The following is a 21663-nucleotide window of genomic DNA, read 5'->3' as shown; positions in this document are numbered from 1 at the left end:
CCCTACTCTGACCACATTCTCTATCTTCCATCATCATAATACACTGTTCTCGCTGGCGCTTTACATTGGCACTGTCTAGACACTAGCCCTTTCGCACTCTCGTTCATCTGTTTACCCTTCTCATCTATTTATTTTAGTCAAATCAAAGCTACGGCACTTCCAACATAGCCTTGATCACTCATCGTCGTTTGACGTTCTTTTCTTACTCTACCCACTCTTGCGCATACGTCGCTGTCGAACTAGATCTTGCAAAGAGCAAACGATCGATCACTCTTTTACGGCCACAGCCTTCTCTTCGCCAGAGCCGTCACGATGAGTGATAATATTGACCGCGAAGCGATGATCCAGGCGGCCTGCCGTGTAAGTTATTCTCTCATCTTTCTTCTACTCTTGTAGCACATGTCATTCCCTATTATTCTACCATGCGAGCCTCCCTGAAGCATGCTCTGAACATCAGGCGCTCTCTTGTATTTAGTCTTTGGACTGTTTATTCCTTATTTTCCCTCTTTTTGTTTCTGAAATCACTTTACTAACTCTTGCCAGGCCGACTTGGGCCGCCTCCGCCAGGAGGAGCTGCCTTTGAGCGACATGCCACGTCATGGTCGTGGTCCTACCTATGCTCCATGCGGAAAGAATGGAACATCTCATATCCCTCCTGATCGAAAAAGGGTCCTCAGCAACAAATGGGGCGCCAAGATTGAGGACGAAGAGAGCCGACAAATGGAAGGTCTTGAAATCGAGGATGCCCGTCCTTGGGCCAAAGGTCGTGCAGCAGAAGCACTATCTAACTTCAAGATCCAGAGGTAAGCTATCAAAGTACGTAAAAGCATATCAACTCTCTTCTAACACCTTATTCAGTGGCCCGCCCCCTCGTATCATGGTCCGAAAAACTAAGGCTGCTTCGTCCCAGCCTAAGGGGAACAGCAGTACTGTTACTTTTAGACCACCAACGGATGCATGGAAAAAGTGCGTCGGAAACATGGTAAAAAACAGCCCCCTTGCAGCCAAATGGGGTTCCTCACCGGGCGAGTCGGCTGCTCATCAAGGTGTGGTCTCCAAGCCTGTCCAGGGGCTTTCACCCAACCAATGGCTCTCGAACGGAACGATTGGAAACGGAGCACCTGTGACTACTGCTCTTCCCAGTACATCTTTGTCAAATGGCATCCCACGAGTGCCCCTAACCTTCACCCTTCACCAAGATGGTTTTAACTCCAACGCCGTTGAGAATATCATCGGAAGTGGGGTCTGCCAAATTGTTCCGGCCAAGAATGAAGCACTCAGTTTCGCCAGCTCAGTCATGGTGCAGATCAATGAAAAGAAAGGGGGTTTCCTGGTGTTTCGCAGTGATCTCAAAGGGGATAAAATCCACGACGTCCTTGACATTGACAAACCTTCTCTGGATGGTCCATACTGTGTCGTCAAGCCCAAATCGAAAGAATGGCCGTACCACATTCGATTTGACAGCGGCGAACACGTCAAGATCTTCAAGGCCTGTCTGTCTAAGGTTAGCAAGGCGATTAAACTGCACAAAAAGCCGGAAGATGAGAAGGATGCCCAGGTCACTCATGATGAAATGCCGGTTCCTAGTCCTGAGCTAAGCACAGTCACTATCAACTCGACTTGCGTACCGACTGTATCTACGGATGTCCCTCAGGGCACGGCTCAAACCGAAACAGACAGTGACAAGGTTACAACCGTCACACAAACGGAACTAATCCCAATGGACGACGACTGGGATAGTTCCAACAATCCGCAAGTTCCGGTGATCCAAGCAGCTATCAACCCAATGGTGGCACTTGTGCGTCGATGCCTCCAATACTTCAATACCGAAAGCAGCTTTTGCGCTGGGACCATCGCCGGAATCGAAGATGCAATCATCGACAAATGGATAAGCGAAGGATTCCTGGAGGATTGCGGTGAGAGAGAGCGAGAGGCTGCTTTGATGATGCTTCGGTCATTTGTGGATGTCGAGTTGATCCTTTCTGGGAAAAAGCCGACAGGCAAGTCTTCCAAGTCTACCACTGATCAGGAATCCCGCCCTCAACACCAGGACGCAATTCCTGAGCAGGCGAACAGCTCCAACAAGCGTCCCAGACGTGTGCCCCCCCAGGGCCTAGGTTCCTCTTGCTTTGCAAAGAAGCCATTTACTTACGAAGGCGTCTTTACTGGTCCTCGCTCTCGTACCGCTTTCAAGTAGGGCACAGGACCTTTTGCCGATTCCTAAAGGAGGAAGCCACGATAGAGGCACGCAACTCAGATCGCTGTATGGAGAGCATACGATGCTTTAATGGAAAGGTGGCATCAAGGTTTGAGAAAAGAATTTGGGGATATTCCGATAGGGAGGTGAAAAAGGCGCTATAGCGAAAAAAGTGTACGTAGGTGATTCGATATTGTAATTGAGCGAGTTATGTAAGACAAGGCCCTTTCCATGTGCAATGCTTCAGGTGGATTTATTCTTCTGATGACTTTTGTCTTGATAAACCTGAAATAGTTGTTTTGAGTCTTTATCCAGGCCAGCGCTTGTACTCAGGACTTCCTTTGCCAGTTCTTCAGCCTCCTTGAAGCGACGGAAGAAGTAGTGTTCTTCGACAGCATGAATAACCTCCTGGATATCCATCTTGGACGCTCCTGGACCTAGCGGCAAATTGATTTTCTGATGTATCTATTTAATTAAAGTCAGTTTGAAGTCATTTGCAGGGTACATGTGTGTCTTTACGTTGCCATTCTCAACCTTTGCCTCGTACTCCTTCTGGATGGCTCGCCAGGCCTCCTCTGATTGACCAGTTCGGCGGGACTTTGCGGCCTCTACCTCGTCGGCCTCGTCGGAGGAGACGTCTGCAAAGGCGAAGTTGGCAAGAGGGTCTTCTTCATCCATTTTTAGTTTAGGAATTGAGTGGATGAAGATGAAGATGGAGGATGAGTTGTGATTTTTTGGGAGTTGGTGATGGGACCCACTTGGGTTTTGGTGACTGAGTAACTGGACACACGACAAAGGCAAGTCCGTAGCACCGTCGGACCTGTGAATTATATGGACATAATTGGATACATTTATTGGCAAGTAAGATGTCGTGTGAAGTCACTGTCAGTCTCTTCTCATATTACCTACTTAGGCGGTTCCGAGGACCTATTGATAGTGTGTCATCCTAAGTCTGCCAGTCAGTTCAGCCACGACATCGCAAAGATAAATAAAAGCGACCCTCCAAGCAACACAAACATGTACATATGTAAGCCCAGTCGTATACTTTAAGTCTCGTAGTCAGAAATCTCCAGTTACCTTACAAGGTGAAAGTTACATAATAGCTTCAATACTTACTTGTCTTGAAGGAAATACTACAGACTAACTGCCCTGTGTTTTCCGCTTCAAGTTCATGCTATAAATCACTATCCTCTTTAACTCTCATGTAGTCTGCACACTAGTATTCAACCTATCAATAAGACGTCAAGGGTGTTGCCAATGTTGGTGTACATAACGGCGGATCGGGTGCGGAGCTCTGATGTAACGACGTGGGGCAACGACATGCCGCGGGGCATGTCTAAGGAACGACATTCGAACTTATGATGGCAACTCTCTTCTCTTCAACATACAATTCCATTTTCATTACACAAATCATCATACAAAAATGGAGGACCAAGTTGAACGACTCGTCGAAAAGGCGTGGAAGAAGTATGAAGAGACGCCAAAGGATAAACGACTATGTAAGTACTCACCCTCATGACGTTCAGTGAAGATCACTCTCATAAGAGTTGTCGTAAACAACATTTGCAGCGGAGATCTCCAGAATATGATAGCTTCATTTATCGAAACTCATGGCTAACATTTTTAGTGATTGGTGTTGCTGGTATTCCAGGCTCAGGTACGTCAACTACCCAACGTCTATACAACAAAATACTAACACAAAAAGGCAAAACAACCTTTTCACAAATCATAACTAACAGAATCAACGCCCGTGCATTATCTTCCGATCCATCTTCTCCTCCACCAGCAACTTTTGTCCCTATGGATGGCTTCCATCTCACCCGCGCAGCTCTCTCAGCCATGCCCGACCCTGACAACGCCCACTTCCGTCGCGGCGCAGCCTTTACCTTTGATGCCCCCAAGTTCCACGCTCTAGTCCAATCCCTTTCAAAGACGCCCATCTCATCAGAACCCATCCTGGCGCCGTCGTTTGACCACGCACTGAAGGATCCTCGAGACGATGATATCGTTGTCAAGCCGGAGCATCGTGTCGTTGTTCTCGAGGGGAACTATCTCGCCCTGGATCAAGATGTTTGGAGGGATGCGGCCAAATTTCTGGATGAGGTGTGGTTTGTGGAGGTGGACTTTGAGGTTGCGAGGAAAAGGCTGAGGGAGAGACATGTCAGAGCGGGCATCGTCAAGGATCTTGAGGAGGGTGACCGGAGAGCCATGGAGAGTGATCTTGTCAATGGTAAAGAGATCGTCGATTTCAGGCTCAAGGTAGATGAAGTGATCCAGAGTCGCGAAGACGGGAGCTGGGTACATAAGTAATAAGCAGGTTCATACTATTGTAGATAAATATTCGTACGCTCCATTGATAAATATCTGGGATATCTCATCTAATGCCCCTCTCTAGTCCATCTCTTCATAACATCTTGTCTAAAAACACAAAGCTAATGCCATAAATAACAAATGAATCCCTACTCCAGCGCTGTAACAAAACCAGCAATGCTCCAAATCGCTCAAACACAACAGCGCGCGTGGAGAGACGTGAATCACGTCTCGTCAGACATCCTAGATCTTTCGACGCTCAGCTTCCTGATCTCCTGTGCCATACTACGCCCCTTGCCCTTTCGAGCTGAAGTCACTGAACCGCGGTGCGAATCTCGTCCAGCAGCGACGGTCTGGTCCAGTCCCAGGACCTCAATAAGCTCAGGGATCTCAGCGTGGTCGCGCGTTGTCTTCATGCGATGACACCACGTCACCCTTTTCTCCTCATTTCCGTAATCTTCAGATCCTGGCACTCGTTCCTCTGCCTCTTCGAATGCACTGACAGGCTGCGCCTTTTCGTTTCGCGGTGTCGTGACAGGCGTGAGGATGTCTCGCGGCTCGAAGAGGAATTCGCCGCCTACTTGTCGCTGGTCGCCCATCTTGAGAACGTTTCCACTGGGGATCTGCTTGACGCCCTGGATTATACTGCCCACAATGCTGTGGGCCATGCTTCGGCGCATGTATGCAGGCTTGGCACCCATTTGCAGTGTCTTTGACATGCCAAGGCGGTCAAAGATTGACCTCGTCGGGTCGGTATAGACGGGGAAGCGACATCCTGTCTCGTTGACATACATGTCAATAAGAGCAGGATCACCACATCCAATGACTGCGATGAAGGTGCTGACTGGCAATCGCAGTAGAGCTTCGGGGGTTACGGCTTCGGATAGAGATCGGAGGAATTCTTGGCAGTTCTAGAGATAGGATCAGTAAGTTGGGGTTCCACGCAACAAGGGATCGTTACATACACCACAGAAAAAGTGCCTGACAAAGATGATGAGCACACGTCGTGCGACATTGCTGCCACTGTAAAGAGTCTTGAACGGGTGTGATTTTCCATGTCGGTCAAGAACGATGTATCTCTCAATCTTCTTAAGAGTCTCGGCGGAGGGAAGATCGTTGTTTGTCGCAAGTTCACCCTCAAAGTCTTCGGGTTGTGTTTTATCGATTTTGATCGGGGATGGCGGGGACTTGCTCCTAGTAGAGGTAGACTTCTTCTCAGGCACGGAGCAAGTGTCGCAAGTAGGAGCTTCGGACTCCTTTTTGTCTGCGTCTTGGGTTGGTCGAGCAGGAAGGGTCGGAGCTCGTTCGACGGAGGGATCTTTGAGTGGGTTGCCTCCCACGGGCTTTCGCTCAATGGGAGATTTGGCGGGTATGGAGGGCTGAGCCTCTGTGTGGTTTTCGGTCATGTTGTCGTCAAGACACAGCTATTCAGAGTTGAAGAGCTGAGGTGTTATGTCGAGCAAGTAGCTATAGGTTTGAGCTCAGGTTTAATTGAAGTCAAGAACGGGCTGGAGGGGTCTCGAACGGGCCGTGATAGTGTGGCGCCGCTAAGGAAACGGGTCTCCAGCTTATAAGGCACCGGCGCCGACAGTGGAGACAAAGCGAGAGTAGAAGACAAAAGTCGGCCGCTGTGTCGTCGTAAGCTTAATACGAATGGATGTGGCTTTGTCTGGTTCACGAGGTTTCTGTCTGAAGTTATCACCAGATTGGAAAAGAGGGGGGTGACAGGCTTGTTTTAGGTTTCCATGAGAAGGCGGCAAAAATGACTCCAGGTATGACTTGGTGGCTAACGAATGGAGGTCAGTGAACCCCTTGTTTGGTTTGACGATGCCTGGATTTCAGCAGTGAGGACTAGCTTGTTTTTTGGCTGGCTGTGAGGTCATGGACGCTGGTTAGGAGACAGGGGATGTCTTCGGATACCCTGTAGAAGGTCGTGGAACAGTCATTTACTATTGATAGGTTCTGCTTTATGAGATTATGGATAGTGTTTGCTTCTATGAATATCAGACGAATCTCCATCCAATGGATAAATATTTTATAAGATTTACTGCAGGGTCGTGGCACGAGGAAAAGATCAGCATTCAACGCCGAGACGGGAGTGTTACCAAGACACCAAGATTCTATTGACCCAGGACACCAATGGGTAGATAGCTTACGCACAGTCCAGATGTCAAGTGCTATATTAAATAAAATACTGTGTACCTAACTTCCTCTTACATATACAGCTTGGTAAGACAAATCATAATAGCGACCGAAGTTGAGTTGTGTAGGGATGAAGAAATGAATGGTATCGAGGCGATTAGAATGCGACAAATGGAAGAAAAGTGGCTCAATGATGAGCATGCAGTCAATGTACTATTTTAAGTACATCAAAATCACTCATTAATAACCAATCCATATGGTCAAATGCAGTCATTTTCTCACAATGTAACCGCTCGCGTATTATTCAAGAGCCAACACCAATGAGTGCCCAATCCACTTTGGTCATGTCAAAATCTGTCAGCGGGGAGTTGGTTCGACAGAAAAGCATGCGCGCTAATGAGGACACAGAGTGTCCAGCTATTTCTGTCTGTTCCACTGGTGGGGTGTGACATCTTCCGACTCGAGCCAACCCTCCCACCAAATTCTTCCTTTTCGATTTGATTTGCTTTGTTTTTGCTTTGCCGTGCAGAATTGTCTCTCGTGTACTAGGTTAGCCAAGATGGCAGCTCAAGTCCCCACTGAAGCTCTCAAGGAGCTCAACGGTATGTCTTGTTCACTGCCTTTTACAATTCAAACCCAGGACTGACGTGAACTGCCCCGCAGTGGCCGATGGCTCTCAGAAGCCCGGCGCGAACGCACAATCAAACACCGACGCTGCCGGCGACGACCACGGCGGCGATGATTCCGAAGACGAAGCCGATGGTGCCGCCCCCGCCGAAGGAGCCGCCAAGAAAAAGAAGAAGAGAAAGCCCAAGAAGAAGAAGAAGAACCCTACCAGCCAGAGCGACCCTCCTCGAGTCCAGGTCAGCCAGCTGTTCCCCAACAAATCCTACCCTCCCGGCGAGGAGGTCGAGTACAAGGACGAGAACAACTACCGTACCACCGACGAGGAGAAGCGCCATCTCGATAACCTTAACGCCGACTTCCTTGCCGATTACCGCGAGGCTGCCGAGATTCATCGCCAGGTGCGCCAATGGACTCAGAAGAACGTCAAGCCCGGACAGACCTTGACCTCGATCGCCGAGGGTATTGAGGATGGTGTTCGTGCTCTCACTGGACACTCTGGACTCGAGGAGGGTGACAGTCTCAAGGCTGGTATGGGTTTCCCCTGCGGTCTTAGTCTCAACCACTGCGCCGCGCATTACACCCCTAACGCCGGTAACAAGATGGTTCTGCAGCAGCAGGACGTCATGAAGGTCGATTTCGGTGTCCATGTCAACGGCCGTATTGTCGACTCTGCCTTTACTATGTCCTTCGACAACAAGTACGACAACCTCCTCCAGGCCGTCAAGGAGGCGACCAACGCCGGTATCCGCGAGGCTGGCATTGACGCCCGCGTCGGCGAGATTGGAGGTGTTATTCAGGAGACCATGGAGAGTTTCGAGGTTGAGATCGACGGAACCACATACCCCGTCAAGAGTATCCGCAACCTCACAGGACACAATATTCTCCCCTACAGCATCCACGGCACCAAGGCCGTGCCCATCGTCAAGAGCAACGACCAGACCAAGATGGAAGAGGGCGACGTTTTTGCCATTGAGACCTTTGGCAGTACCGGCAACGGATACGTCCGGGACGATATGGAGACGTCGCACTACGCGAAGCGAGGAGACTCCTCGCACGTTGATCTGCGCTTGAGCTCTGCCAAGTCGCTTCTCAACGTGATTAACAAGAACTTTGGCACCCTGCCGTTCTGCCGCCGATACCTGGACCGTATTGGTCAGGACAAGTACCTGCTTGGAGTATGTATCTCGTGCATAAGTTGTGGAATAACGAACTAACGGTCTTGCAGCTTAACAACCTGGTCAACGCTGGTATTGTCGAAGCGTACCCACCCTTGTGTGACAAGAAGGGCTCGTACACCGCTCAGTTTGAGCATGTAAGTGAACCCTGAACTAGCATGCGCTTGTGATGATGACTGACATATTTTAGACCATTCTGATCCGACCCACCGTGAAGGAGGTCATCAGCCGTGGAGACGACTACTAAACAATATGACGAGAAAGAAAGATGTGGAATTACATAGTGGCTATGAGATGGATTCTGAAATACGACTCTCCTCTTTCTATGTAGACTATGTAACTGGATTAGGCTCAAAATGATTTACGTTGAAGTATAGATGAAATGCGTCTTGCGTTGTCTTTTATGCAAATGAGACACTGATGCATTCGATAGGTTCAGGTTGATTGTTGGCATGGTGTAACCAACCATGCAAGTTATGCGTTGTTATGTGTGCGTAGTTGTGACTCTTGGTGCATGGAAGCAACATCACCTTCTGAGATGAAGATGGCTGCAAGATTCCGATCGATCCATGATGAAACACAAATGATATGAGATGTCATTGAATGCATGTATCGTTCTTGTTCATTCCACAAGTATCCGCGTACAGGACCCTGAAATTGATGACTTCAGGCCGTGCTAATCCCTTCCCGATTTCGCAGGCTCAAGTGACAATTGGCCAATGCTCGACACTTGATCACCAACGCTTCTTAATCATTCTCCGGTTTTTCCCCATTGTTGACGCACTCGCCACTCTGTGGCACAGCAGTACGGAGTTAGGGAGTACCCTCCCAGGTCCAGGTCTTTTCTACCCCCTCTTGATGCACGAGACCAGAGCCAGAGGTCCGACCTCCTCCTGCAGACCGGACCAATTAGAGCCCCTCAATATCCCGAGCCTTTATCGCGATCGAGAGTCTTTCCCCTTCAGAGTTAGTAAGCAGCTATATCGGGTAAAGAACGAGTCTGCGGGTGTGCTCGGGCCCCAGAGCCGATGGCCGGCGATAGCGAGTGAGAGCGCTGGAACTAAGAAGTTCCATTTTTCCCTTTTTTCACATGGAATATTTTTGCAAGTGTCCCCAATTAAAAAGGCCGCATCTCCATCTCCGTTTATCGCCTTCACTACTATCTTGCTCATCTTTACCCTCACGTCCGTTTACGCTCCATCGCCACTGGAGATCTTGCTTTGATCCTCATTTTTCGCGAGTGATATAAACAAGGAGGAACCCCTCATTCATTTTATCTCTGTCATCTTGCAATTTTGCATTCACCAACTCAACCCTCATTTTTCCACATCAAAGGAATATCAGCTTCTTTTCCTACACGAAAGAAAAAAAAGTCTTTGACTCCACCACCACACGCGAGCAACTTCTACCTCCCACACATACATCACACGACCGTCACAATGAAGGTCTTTAGCAACAGCGTCACCTTCAACTACTCCTGGGACGAGGTGTCCACGGCCAACTGGACAAAGTACGGCCCCTGGAACAACAAGTCTGAGCATGTCATCGCTGTCGACACACTCTCCCGCGAAGTCGACCCCGCGACAGGTATCCTCCGAACCGAGCGTCTCATCACATGCAAGCAGAGCGTCCCCGACTGGATCAAGACCATCATCGGCGGCACCGGAGACGAGAGCTTCATGTACGAAGCCAGCTACGTTGACCCCGTCAACAAGACCGTTACCATGGTCAGCCAGAACTTGACATGGAGCAACCTCGTCAACGTCCAGGAGGAGGTTGTTTACAAGCCTCTCGGCAACCACCAGACCCAGTTCATCCAAAATGCCAACATCACTGCCCTGTGCGGTGGCTGGCAGCGAATCAAGAACAGCATCGAGGACACAATGGTTTCTCACTTCCGTGAGAACGCCGTCAAGGGCCGTGAGGGCTTTGAGCGCGTCTTGATGATGAGCCGCAAGGCTTTCGCCGAGGAGAGGGCTCGCCAGGTTCTATAAGTGACTCTTTTTTTGTCTCCGCACTTATACGAACTCCTCCTTATCTCCGATACGCATTTCCCAATCTGCCAAGGATGGGGATTTTGTACACGACACACACGCAGCAATCTCCACTACTCACCGCTACAACCACCAACCACACTAACGACGACACGGCATAAACGGGCGCTACTTTTTTACAAAAAGAAGGAGAAGAGGAGAAAGCTTGCAGCATTTTTACAAGGCGTTTTAGACGGATCTGGATTTCCAAAAGTTTTATACATAAAAGAACAGGGTCTTATTGTTTTATTTGGGCATCATAAAAATTAGGATGTTCACTTCTTGCTTGGAGTTTTTCGGACTATACCCCCCGGTCTATTAGACAGTCGAGAGCACATGAACCTCGAGGAAATGCCTCGGGTTTATCGCCTAGAACGGGCTTCTTGATAGAGTCACTGATTAGAATAATTAATCATGAAACCTATTAAAACCATTCAGTCATTTACTCATTGTGCCATCATCGTGACCAAAGCTGCCATCCCATAACTATTGACTAGGTAGATATTCAGCCGCGGCAATTAGGAAAATAGATTTCCTAGACATAGTCTCCGCGGCTGCAACCGATCTCACACACCATCTTGATCTTACCCACCCATACATAGATTCATCGCTTCCTTACGGTCTTTGCCCGGCATTCGCTGTGTTCTAGAGCCGAGTTTACTTTCCATCCGTTCCCATCCGGCCGACAAACAACGGGCTTGCAGTGCACCCCTTTCCCTTTTTTCACTTCCTTCCCCCGCATGGACCGAAGGGGGTGGGTAACTAGGAAAGTCTAAAAAGGAGATGAGCAAGGGATTTTGGGAATGCGATGCTTTTGTTCTATGTTTAGATTGGGCTTGGGACGAAACTCTGTTTTGCTGCTAATTTGTATGGGTTGGGTGAGTGAGCGAGATTGGAGAGATGTGGCTGAGATATGTTACTGTACAGTATCAAAAGATTGCTGTGAAGATCAGGACAAAGATCTCTTGGTTGATTGGGTTTAATACCCCTCTTTGTTTGCCTTTCTCTGTACTCTAATGAAAATGTCGTTTTGCCTATTTTCACCTAGCACATAGTGGGCGTAGCTCTTATGTTGAGTCATGATGTATTGCATTCGCTTCTTTGACGAAAGTACCAATGATCATGCATTATTTCGGATAAACAGCATGATATTCGATATTATCCCTACATTTACTCTGTAATATGTTTTGTTACATGGACTAAAGATTTGACAACAGCAACATTGCCACTTGAACTCTATTAATCTCGTTCAAGCAAACAGTGGCTCTAAATGCCAACTGTGCTCGGCAAGATCTGGTTGCCACTAATAACGGAATCATTGACTTCCTTCAGATCATGGTGTCATGTACCAGTTCGGCCATGGCCAGAACCTTTTCTTCTTCTAGCCTGCGCGCAACGATCTGAAGACTAACTGGTAGACCGTGCACCAATGCAGCGTCATCTGTAGAATGTTAGCCAAGTAACCGAGCTTCAAGGCGAAACACTTACAATCTTCGTTGACAGATTTGCATAACGGACTCAAAGGCTGGTATGAAGAGCCCAGCACATCGACGTCCTTGTCAACGCTGATTCCTGTCGGGAACGACACGGCGGAATAGTCGACGACGTTGAAGACGCCAGTATAAGCAACTTCTACAGTCAGTATGTGGGTCTGAAAGGGAGTAATAGACATACCGTGTTGAAAAGTTCCGTTCTTTACAGTACTGTAGGGCGTTGTTGGGCATACGATAGCATCGATACCCGCCTTGTTCCATCGATCCAAATACTTATTCTGGAACGCAGTTCGCTCAAGTTGGAGCTTCCACATCTCAGAAGTACTCAAGTCTCTCGCGGTTCGATAACCGTCCATCTCAGGTCTCCACGGCTCATCCGTTCGCTCGAGTACCTTTCGAATCGTCTGTCCACCATCCGCCAAAAACATGCGCTGAAGAAGATCCCCACCTTCCTTTTGGTCAACAGGATCCCACTCCACGATGGTGTGTCCAGCGGCTTCGAGTTTCTCCTTTGCGACTCGGAGGGCTCGAGCGACGGGCGGTGTTGGGAGGACAAGACCGTCGTGCCACATGAACGCGATCTTTAGCTTGTCGGGCAGCTGGGCTGGTCGCCAGGGGATGGGGAGACATTTGGGATCGGCGAGCCAGGGCTGTGCGTCTATCACAGTCTTGCTGTAGAATTGTATGTCTTGGATGGTTCGGGCGAGAGGACCGTTGACGGATTGGACGGCTTCTTGGCCGGGCATTCCTGAGCGGCAGTTACGGACGGGGAAACGGCCTGCTGAAGGACGGATGGTGAAGATTCCAGTGCAGGCAGCGGGAATACGTAGCGATCCTCCTATTGATAATTGTAAGTAATGTATTTCAGGAGTTCTGCGGAGGAGTTTGTAAGTACCTATATCGGTTCCAACACCCAAAGGACTACCCTTGAAGGAAATAAGCGCAGACTCGCCGCCGGAGCTTCCGCCACTGGTAGTGTTTCTGTTCTTGGGGTTCACAGTTCGTCCAAATGTATTGTTGATGGATTCCGCAATCATCATGGCCGTGGGAACATTTGTCTTGACGTAAAAGACAGCGCCGGCATTTTGAAGCAGCGTTGCCAAGCCAGAGTCGGATTCGGCAGGGTCGCCGACGTGGGATGTGAAGCCGACGGTTGCGTCGAGGCCTTGTAGGTTGAAGTTGTCTTTGAGGGAGATGGGAAGACCGTGGAGAGGTCCGACGGGTGTCTTTGTTTTGGCAAAGAGCTCATCGAGACGACGTGCTGTTTGGATAGCGCGGTCAAAGCAGGTCTCTGCTAAACAGTTGGTCTACAAGCTGTTAGTTAATGATAGAGTTGGATAGGCGGGCGAGTTACAAGTTGGTGAGCAGCTGCTGCTCTCTTGCAGAATGCCCTGGTGACATCTTCAGACTTGAAGGTACCGGAAGCGAGTTTCTGAATGAGTTCAGTTGCAGTGAGGGATGTGATTGCGAGTTCATCCTTTGTGAACCATGTTGAGGTTTCTGGCCATTCTGTGACATCTGCTTGGTCTGCTGGAGGAAGTAGGTCTTGGGGAATACGCCATTCTTGGGGAATGGATGAATTGAGAGCCTCGATCTTTGTGGTGCTAATGTCCTTCCATGAGGGAGTAGTGTCGAGCTTGGCTGTGGTGGTGGTTGTGGTGGTGAGAGTCATGATGAGTATCTGCGAGTGTACCTTGTATATGTTTGGTTAGGTATACAATGTATTGTTCAAAAGCCAAGAGGAATCAACGGTAGCTTAAATCCAAAGCTGGACTGGTTATGAAATCAATGTCGCAACGAAGAGAGTCATGATGGAATAGTTATCTTTCCTATTTGGGCTACTATCGACACGGATATAACGGACTCGGCACTAGTGATTTGGTTGCTTTCCGGATGAGGAGAGATGTTGATGTTGCGTTGAAAAGGGAGAGATTAGTCTAGATACCTCGGTCGATAAGTCAATCATACCCATCACCAACTGTAGTACAAGACTTGGCACTATCCGGGGTACAGGTTTAGGTACCTATCAGATATCGCCTGATGTTTATCCGTATCTGAGACTCAAAACATGGGGAAGAAACAAGGATATCACGATGTTATCTGCAAGACCTGATAGATTGGTTTCCCAAAAGAGTAATGAATCAACCCTCACTAAGAGACTCCTATAGTTACCTATCTCGCGTGACTCTTTACTGATTGATTTAGCGACCTTTCACTATCACCTCCCAAGTTAGCCTATCGCTTCCCCGCAAAATCATGGCTTATCGTTCGGCAGATAACCCACCTAAACTAAAAACTTGTCTGTACCGCGGTATCGGATGAACGATAACCTACTGGTCCTAACCTTTGTCTGTACTTTATTCCCCCCTGAGAGGTGAGTTTATACCCGTTGATACTTAGCAAAGGGAAACCTGAGCTGATTGAGAGGATGACTAGGTATCTAGTCAGTCTAGCACAATGAGTGAATGAGTAAAGGGTGGCTATCTCTAGCAAACCTCAATTGGTGACACATAACCCCCCAGACCAAAAAGATCTTCAGCGCCTATGCCTGCATACAAGGGCATGTATAAGTAGTCCATCATAGCGCCTCTCATTTACTCTTTGCGTCCATCTCCATCTTCATCCATCGCCACGAGTCATTCACAATGGTGTCAAAACTGAAGGAGTACCTGCATGTCGACTATAAGCCAGGCGAGAGACGTCTGGTTCAAAAGATTGACTTTTTCATCTTGACCTTTTGTTGTCTGAGTTATTTCGTTAACTATGTGAGTTCTCTCTTTAGCCCTCAAAAGAATCGTGGTGTTAATTTGTTGGTAGCTTGATAGAAACAACATCAACAATGCCTACGTTTCTGGCATGAAAGATGACCTTGGGTTCGAGGGTGATCAATTGAATCAGATCTTTACCTGCTTCACAGTCGGGTATGTTACCGCCCACCTCTTAATAGACCTCGCTAACAGCCCACAGATATGTCATAGGCCAGGTCCCTTCCAACCTTTCTCTGCAATATATCAAGCCTCGCATCTGGTTTCCTCTCATGATGGTTCTCTGGGGCTGCCTCACAATGGTCACCGCCTCTGTCCAGAGCCCCAAGTCCATCATGGTCATCCGCTTCTTTCAGGGCATCTGCGAAGCATCAACCTTTGTCGGCACACACTACATCCTTGGGTCGTGGTACACCGAGCGTGAGCTGGGCAAGAGGAGTGGAATCTTTACAGCTTCTGGCTTGGCTGGTACCATGATTGGAGGTTTCATCCAGACTGGTATTCACTCGAGCATGGATGGCAACCATGGACTGAGTGGTTGGAGATGGCTGTTTATCATTGATGGCCTCATCACTATTCCCGTTGCGATATACGGCTTCTTCTTGTTTCCTGACACGCCGCATACAACCACCGCCTTTTACCTCTCCGAGGACGAGCGAGCTCTCGCCATCTCCAGAGTTCCCCCAGCTGAAGAACGCCCCCGTCTTACCTTTGGCTACGGAAAGATGGTTCTCACCTCATGGTTCTGGTGGGGATTCGTCATCCTCTGGATCATCGCTGGAGAGACTGAGTCCTTCAGCACCAACGCGCTCTTTGCCCTGTTCCTCCAAAACCACCCAACCAACGAATACACCGTCGCGCAAAAAAACAATTACCCCAGCGGTGTTCCTGCAGTTGGTATTGTGTCTACCCTGTTCTGGGCAACCATGACGGATTTCCTATCCGGAAAACGATATCTCGTCGGGTACTTTATCGGCATCACAGGCATTGCCACATCCATTATGGTGCTCGTTGCTTCTAGAGACCCGACAAACCCTGCGTCGACTACCGTTGTATTTGCAGCTTATTACTGGGCTGGATCCGTGTACGCGTGCCAGGCTACCTTCTTTGCTTGGTGCAACGATGTCATGCGACATGAATCAGCCATGTTCCGTGGTATCGTCCTTGCCGGTATGAACACAGGCAGTAATGTTATCAATGCCTGGTGGAGTATCGTATTTTACGGTGCTTCTATGGCGCCCTGGTTTATTGTAAGTTTCCGTCTCTAAAATGGTTTTAATCGAGTAATACTAACTTGTTACTAGCGAGGAATGTGGGCAATGATTGCTTGTAGTATCGCCATGGTTATATGGTGTGCTGCTTTGACTTGGAGGACTCACAAGTATTTGAAGGATTCGACTATTGCTTGCGAGAGACAAAGCTTGGAGCATGAGAAGCACGAGGTAGGAAAGGAGACGGCATGAGTTACATATCTATCGTCAATTGTTTGTGATGATAGACGTTGGAGTATTCTTTGTGTGGGAACAAACTTGAAGTTCCATTAGCGACGGCAGCCTTATCACATTTCACATATAGGTTCTTGATATTCGGTATCGTATTGTCTGAATTCACGTCAATTCGAGACGACTATCTACGTCCTCCTCATCCATCGTCAACCACTAATGTGCCATCCAAATAGCAAATAGATCAACCAAAATAAACGCCAAAAAAAAGTATGTCCCGAAATGTCCCTTGAAGTGCGACCCATTCACACCCAAAACTGTGGTATCTCCTTTGCAAAGACCCAGATTGTACCAATAACGATCGTCGTGAAACGTATAAATGTCCCTTGTATGTAATGTAAAGTAACGATTGTGACCTTTTTGTATAAACGCCGATAAACCGCCGTTCTATCGAGAAGAAAAGAAAAATATGTAATTAAGAAATGAAAATCATGAAAAAGAAATTTGGCTCATGGGTCAAGAAGATTTAACCGTAGAACCAGTAGAGGGTTGTGTAAGAGGTGCTGTCGGTACCCTTTGCCTTGCAGCCGTGGGAAGCACCGCCGGCAGTCAGGACGCGGTAGACGTATGAGACTCCAATGCTGCCACCGGCGTCACCAAGGTAGAGCCAGTCAACAGCACCAGTTCCTTCAGGACCAGCAGGGGCGGAAGCAGGAGCCTTGATTCCATCGAGCTTCTTGCAGATGAGGAGCTGGTTGGCCGCATCGAGGTCAAAAGTAGGAACACCAGCAGCGTTGAAGAAGTGGTGACCAAGGTAAGGCAAGTTCTTGGGAGGGCCTTCGACTTCAAGCTTGAAGGATGACTTCTTGGGAAAGGGGTTGGTGAGAGAGGCTCCGACGCCGTTGTCGTTGAGGTTCAGAGGAATCTTGCCCGTGTTGAGAACGTTGGATGTGAGAGAAGTCCACTTGTCCTGGGGAAGAGATGCAGGACCTTGACCCGGGTAGAGGTGAGTGACATCGTAGAGGACAGCCAGAGCACCCTGAGCTGCGGGTGTGGCAGCGGCGTCAGCGCAGGTGTAGTTCTGAATACCGAATCCAAGGGCGATGTGCTTCAGAGTTACGCCTTGAGGAGGAGAAGGAAGTTCAGTGGCTGTATTATGTGCATGTTAGTGAAACTGAAGCTTATATACGTGTAAGTGCTAATTGGAGACTTACGACCACCGTTGACGGGAAGGACAGGCATAGGCTTTCCAGGCTTGCAGCTAGAACCAGGGCCGAAGCTCTTGAGAGGTGTAGCCACGGCTAAAGCCGCAGAGGCGAGGACGAAAAGGGAGTTGGCGAGCATGTTGATGGTTGCTTAAGGATACTAATATCTGAGACGCCGGACTGGTTTAAGGAGAAAGAAGATGGTGTTGATCTCTTGTTTCTGAAACTTAGAAGGACCACTAAGCAGCTAACAGGATGCAATGTGATAAAGAAGCACACAACAGTTGTAAAGAGAAACCTTTTTGGGGCGAAGAGCGCGGTCTTGTTATACAGGTCGCGGCAACCAGAAGCACAAGGGCGGCAATGCTAATAATAAACGCAAGGTGCAAGGGGGGGCCAAAGATACTGAGTGGATCAAGAGGACGAGAGAGGCGTTTCCACCCGGGCGCTTAACTATGGGTTGGGTTCTTTTGGTGCGTGTGGGTGTGATGGTGGTGGTGGGTTGTGTGTTGTGCAGGATAGAAAGCGGGGACTCTTTTATTAGAGGGAGAGAGAGAAAGACTGAAAGCTATGAATAGATGAGGAGAAAAGAAAAGAGTTTGAAGAGACTGAATGTGAATGCGAGTTGTTGAATAGGAAAAGGGAGGATGGAGAGCGAGTTTATATAAAACATCCAGTCACTGCGCCTTGAACTGCCCCCCCCCGGCCAAGGTTGAGTAAGTCTAGACAAGACAAAACACCTCGGTTCTATGTTTCTGTTTCTGTTTCCTCTCTTTCTCTTTCTCTCTTCTCAAGTGTTCCCTGTTGAATTGCTCACCAAGCGAGCGATGTGCAGGCAAGGACTAGGCCTCGAAACGCGGGACCCTCCTTGGTAGTTGACTGCAACACCCTTGTAAGTGGAGAGAGAAAATGGACAAGCGACAAGGACGCCTCGTGCGGTGGACGGGCGGCCGCGTTGAGAGGCGACCCTAGCGCGAGAGTATTTGCAGGGATGGTTGATATAGTTGCTGGGTACATATGTAGTTACATAGTTACTTGTCGAGTTGACCATAAGCAGAGATCTTTTTTTTCTTTTCTCTTGTCATTGTTTAAACTTATAATGTAATTACTCCATCTTGCTAGTTGAAGGAATGAGTGAAATTAAAGGCTAAATTGATGGTTGAATTGGCTAATTGTTTCGTGTCTCACCGTTTTGTTTTATCATAGTCCCTTGTCCTTAAGAGGATCATAGCGATGAAACACTATAACCAAACCCATATCATCTGAACTTTCTTAGTTCTCAGAAGAGTAGGTACTTAACATTTGTCTACTGTATCATTCCCTTGGCATGATTATCGGACCCAGCAACTCCCGCCCTGCGCCCCCTCAATACCAAGCCCGAGATCCTAGATGGACGCCGGCCAGTCAGATATATTAATAATAAGCCCAACAAGACACGGCCACGATTTGTTATTCTTGGTAACTGCATACATATTAGGTCTTCCTTCCCGTGTGTGTACAGCAATTGTAAGAGCCAAGCAACGGAAACAAACAGAGTCTTACATCCGAGCTGATGACTCCCGGACTGCAGACCTAGTTTGTCTATCCGTAATCTCTTACACATACTGTACTGTTACTGTTACTCTCACCTAAAAAAGAAGTGCATACTCTGCTATTCTATACAGCAAAAGCAATAGCGAAAAAAAAGAGTTTTTTATCTCAAACGTTGGAAAACCTTGTCATGTCCCTGGTCAAGGTCAAGTTTCAGCTTGTTTAAACAACGCTACTGCAGACGAAACAGCCGAATCACTGTATTTTTCATTTCCACTGCATATTTTTATTGCATATTTTTATTAAATTTAATATTAAACACGAGTTTGTTGAACTGTGATGAGATGAGGAAATAAGGAAGAAGACATAGACAACCGAAAAAGAATTAAATAAATTACACGCTTTTAAACGCTTCTACATTCCTGGTTGGTTCAATCTCGCGCATCTTGCAACCTTTACACCCATCTCCCCTGCGACCGTTGCAATCGGCTTGCGGCACGGAAAAACTGACCTTCTCTTTTAATTCTGCGAGACTTGAAATGACGCCTCTTTATAGTTTAGTTTCAAGTCTCTAGTTCAGTTTAGTTTCTCAAAGGATTTAATTTAGTTCCCTTCCTTAGCTTACGGTCGGTCAGAGTACCACTGGGCCTATTCCCTTCTTGAGCTGGCTTGCACGAGGTTGGGTGTAGGACAAGACAAGAGACTCATCAACTCAATATAACTCCTTTCAGCCGGAGGAGTTTGTGGCACATGAACTGTCAAGTTTGTCTACTCCGTGACCAACGTGGTATAGTTGTGAGGACTTGTTTGTTACGGGTTACGGCTTGGACCAGGTAAAGATGGGTGAGTTTGTTAGAAGATAGCTTGGCAGTTGTTGGACATGTGGTTGTTGGATGTGCGTCAGTTGTTGGTTATAACTGCGCTTGGCAAGGTCAATTCATGTTGGCCGTGCCGACTTTCCATAGGGCTTAGCAAGGCTTTCTTTATTCCCATGTCTTGTGTTGGTTATGAGACTTGAGTTGTTAATGATTCAGACGCTCCCAAGGCAGAAAGAATATCCAACAACCAACTGCTTGTTGAGTCTGACAGAGTCAATTAGTTCCCAACAGTATCTATGACTCGGTAAATGATATCATTTATACACTTTGTCAATATGCAATGCAATGTCTTTGTTGCATTTGAGGCCCTATTAATTAATTACTAACCTGTACCTGTAGGTATGTGCCTGCCTGTAGCTGAGGTTGTATCCGCTTAATGCGGCCCCACATGCCGTGACATCGGCCTAAGCAACCACCAAAACATGACCGACTCTCCGATTCTCTTCCTCCTCCTCCGTCTCCGTTCGACTCCATTTCCCTTCTCCGCCCCGGCCGTAGCCTCTCGGACACCCTCAATACACCACCATGTCTCGCCGACCACCCAAGGGCGAGTACATCGAGACCGTAAGCACCTCCTCCCGTATCCTGATACTCATACTGACACACACCGTAACAGGACACAGGTAACAAAGTCGCCCGTAAAGCCGTCCTCGTCGGAACCCAAAACATCATGCTCGGCGGCAAAACCGTCATCCAACCCGAAGTCATGATCCGCGGCGACCTCGCTCGTACCGTCACCGCATCTTCCTCTGGCAGCGCCCCAGCCAACAACACTGCTGTTGCCATAGGCCGATACTGCTTCCTCGCAAGGGGCGTCCTGCTGCGTCCACCGGGCCGCATGTACAAGGGCGCCTTCACATACATGCCGCTGCGCATAGGAGACCACGTATTTGTTGGCCAGGGAACTGTCGTCCAGGCTGCGGCAGTTGGAAACCATGTGCAGATCGGAAGGGACTGCACCATTGGCGAGTTTGCCATTCTCAAGGACTATGTTCAGGTTCTCGACGGGTCGGTCGTGCCGCCCAATATGGTCATTCCCAGCTTTTCCATCGTTGCGGGTCAGCCCGCCAAGGTCATTGGGGAGATTCCTGAGGGGGGGCATGAGGAGTTTGAGTTGAGGGACATGTACAAGACTGTTGGAAACAATCCTCAACCTCCAGCGTCATGAATATATTGAATGGAAAGCACATGCATCGCAAAGTAGGAGTTGGGAAAGAAGGCCGATATACTCCAAGCAAAACAAATTGGCTGGCCGCTTTACGAAGGGGAGCCTTTGAAAAGCTGTATCTGCGGTTCAACAATATCGAGGATAAGGCCTCGATTAATGACCTACCCAGAAACAAGGGAAGTTTCACCAGGATCAACACTGAGAGATTATCACTTCAATCAGCTCTTCGAGTTTTCCGCTCAGCGCTCCCCAGAACCAAATACTAACAACTGCTTCACTCACAGCATGAGACGACAAACGCTCAATTGAGAGGAGAGAGATGGAAAATTGTCGCTTGTTTCAGACTTTAGGCAAACTTTGAATGATACCCTTTTGCGCCTTTTCCCGTTTACTTACTCTATTCAAAATGTGGTTTTTGGTCATTTGATGCGTTTACAACCCCGCCTTTCGCGTTGGTATCAAACCGTGTTTTGGCTCACGATATCGACGTCACTCTGAATGGCATTTAAAAGACTCGTTGGACTGCAATGCAATTCGTTGGATGAAAGCGTTTGATTCACTTTCAACACTCCGTTTGTATCGTCTCCTGCTCGACTATATAAAGGACGAAACCCCCCCTCTCCGCCCCCAGTTCAAATCTGAATCTTCAGCCTGGCACACTTCAATTCTCAAGTGTCCCATTCTGCCCTCCCTCACAA

General features: G+C 48.3%; 10 protein-coding genes across 10 annotated transcripts; 6 read left to right on the top strand and 4 right to left on the bottom strand.

Moving 5' to 3' along the window:
• Window positions 1-312: 312 nt before the first annotated feature.
• On the top strand, window positions 313-2197 carry FGSG_10324 (uncharacterized protein; the record flags this gene model as incomplete). The annotated part of the gene is made up of 3 exons (XM_011320982.1): window positions 313-360; window positions 544-803; window positions 859-2197. The coding sequence occupies 3 exons, from the start codon at window positions 313-315 to the stop codon at window positions 2195-2197; spliced, it is 1647 nt and encodes a 548-aa protein (XP_011319284.1).
• Window positions 2198-2376: 179 nt separating this feature from the next.
• FGSG_10323 (uncharacterized protein) lies at window positions 2377-2875 on the bottom strand (the record flags this gene model as incomplete). Its single annotated transcript, XM_011320981.1, has 2 exons — window positions 2377-2662; window positions 2717-2875. The coding sequence occupies 2 exons, from the start codon at window positions 2873-2875 to the stop codon at window positions 2441-2443; spliced, it is 381 nt and encodes a 126-aa protein (XP_011319283.1). The 3' UTR covers window positions 2377-2440.
• A 745-nt stretch (window positions 2876-3620) lies between these two features.
• FGSG_10322 (uncharacterized protein) lies at window positions 3621-4507 on the top strand (the record flags this gene model as incomplete). Its single annotated transcript, XM_011320980.1, has 3 exons — window positions 3621-3696; window positions 3825-3854; window positions 3903-4507. The coding sequence occupies 3 exons, from the start codon at window positions 3621-3623 to the stop codon at window positions 4505-4507; spliced, it is 711 nt and encodes a 236-aa protein (XP_011319282.1).
• Window positions 4508-4731: 224 nt separating this feature from the next.
• On the bottom strand, window positions 4732-5913 carry FGSG_10321 (uncharacterized protein; the record flags this gene model as incomplete). Its single annotated transcript, XM_011320979.1, has 2 exons — window positions 4732-5418; window positions 5473-5913. The coding sequence occupies 2 exons, from the start codon at window positions 5911-5913 to the stop codon at window positions 4732-4734; spliced, it is 1128 nt and encodes a 375-aa protein (XP_011319281.1).
• A 1253-nt stretch (window positions 5914-7166) lies between these two features.
• FGSG_10320 (methionine aminopeptidase 2) lies at window positions 7167-9012 on the top strand. Its single transcript, XM_011320978.1, has 4 exons — window positions 7167-7251; window positions 7313-8451; window positions 8502-8588; window positions 8642-9012. The coding sequence occupies exons 1-4, from the start codon at window positions 7209-7211 to the stop codon at window positions 8696-8698; spliced, it is 1326 nt and encodes a 441-aa protein (XP_011319280.1). The 5' UTR covers window positions 7167-7208; the 3' UTR covers window positions 8699-9012.
• A 626-nt stretch (window positions 9013-9638) lies between these two features.
• FGSG_10319 (uncharacterized protein) lies at window positions 9639-10919 on the top strand. Its single transcript, XM_011320977.1, has one exon. It carries the CDS (start codon window positions 9891-9893, stop codon window positions 10443-10445), a length of 555 nt encoding a protein of 184 aa, XP_011319279.1. The 5' UTR covers window positions 9639-9890; the 3' UTR covers window positions 10446-10919.
• Window positions 10920-11812: 893 nt separating this feature from the next.
• Window positions 11813-13649, bottom strand: FGSG_10318 (uncharacterized protein; the record flags this gene model as incomplete). Its single annotated transcript, XM_011320976.1, has 5 exons — window positions 11813-11925; window positions 11973-12113; window positions 12159-12815; window positions 12873-13284; window positions 13332-13649. The coding sequence occupies 5 exons, from the start codon at window positions 13647-13649 to the stop codon at window positions 11813-11815; spliced, it is 1641 nt and encodes a 546-aa protein (XP_011319278.1).
• Window positions 13650-14622: 973 nt separating this feature from the next.
• FGSG_10317 (uncharacterized protein) lies at window positions 14623-16347 on the top strand (the record flags this gene model as incomplete). The annotated part of the gene is made up of 5 exons (XM_011320975.1): window positions 14623-14742; window positions 14795-14898; window positions 14945-15992; window positions 16047-16184; window positions 16318-16347. The coding sequence occupies 5 exons, from the start codon at window positions 14623-14625 to the stop codon at window positions 16345-16347; spliced, it is 1440 nt and encodes a 479-aa protein (XP_011319277.1).
• A 363-nt stretch (window positions 16348-16710) lies between these two features.
• On the bottom strand, window positions 16711-17528 carry FGSG_10316 (uncharacterized protein; the record flags this gene model as incomplete). The annotated part of the gene is made up of 2 exons (XM_011320974.1): window positions 16711-17333; window positions 17399-17528. 2 exons carry the CDS (start codon window positions 17526-17528, stop codon window positions 16711-16713), a joined length of 753 nt encoding a protein of 250 aa, XP_011319276.1.
• A 2745-nt stretch (window positions 17529-20273) lies between these two features.
• On the top strand, window positions 20274-20993 carry FGSG_10315 (uncharacterized protein). The gene is made up of 2 exons (XM_011320973.1): window positions 20274-20361; window positions 20414-20993. Exons 1-2 carry the CDS (start codon window positions 20323-20325, stop codon window positions 20963-20965), a joined length of 591 nt encoding a protein of 196 aa, XP_011319275.1. The 5' UTR covers window positions 20274-20322; the 3' UTR covers window positions 20966-20993.
• Window positions 20994-21663: the final 670 nt, after the last annotated feature.

The sequence above is a fragment of the Fusarium graminearum genome, chromosome 1 (assembly GCF_000240135.3).
Source record: "Fusarium graminearum PH-1 chromosome 1, whole genome shotgun sequence".
Classification (NCBI taxonomy): Eukaryota; Fungi; Ascomycota; class Sordariomycetes; order Hypocreales; family Nectriaceae; genus Fusarium; species Fusarium graminearum.
This window is presented reverse-complemented; position numbering and strand designations above follow the sequence as displayed.

What these genes read in the sequence shown, in the direction of transcription:
- FGSG_10315 (XM_011320973.1), top strand. Translation starts at nt 20,323, where the DNA reads ATGTCTCGCCGACCACCCAAGGGCGAGTACATCGAGACC. An exon ending in AGGGCGAGTACATCGAGACC is followed by an intron (nt 20,362 to 20,413) that starts GTAAGCACCTCC and finishes ACACCGTAACAG; the next exon opens with GACACAGGTAACAAAGTCGC.
- FGSG_10320 (XM_011320978.1), top strand. Translation starts at nt 7,209, where the DNA reads ATGGCAGCTCAAGTCCCCACTGAAGCTCTCAAGGAGCTCAACG. An exon ending in AGGACAAGTACCTGCTTGGA is followed by an intron (nt 8,452 to 8,501) that starts GTATGTATCTCG and finishes ACGGTCTTGCAG; the next exon opens with CTTAACAACCTGGTCAACGC. An exon ending in ACACCGCTCAGTTTGAGCAT is followed by an intron (nt 8,589 to 8,641) that starts GTAAGTGAACCC and finishes GACATATTTTAG; the next exon opens with ACCATTCTGATCCGACCCAC.
- FGSG_10319 (XM_011320977.1), top strand. Translation starts at nt 9,891, where the DNA reads ATGAAGGTCTTTAGCAACAGCGTCACCTTCAACTACTCCTGGGACGAG.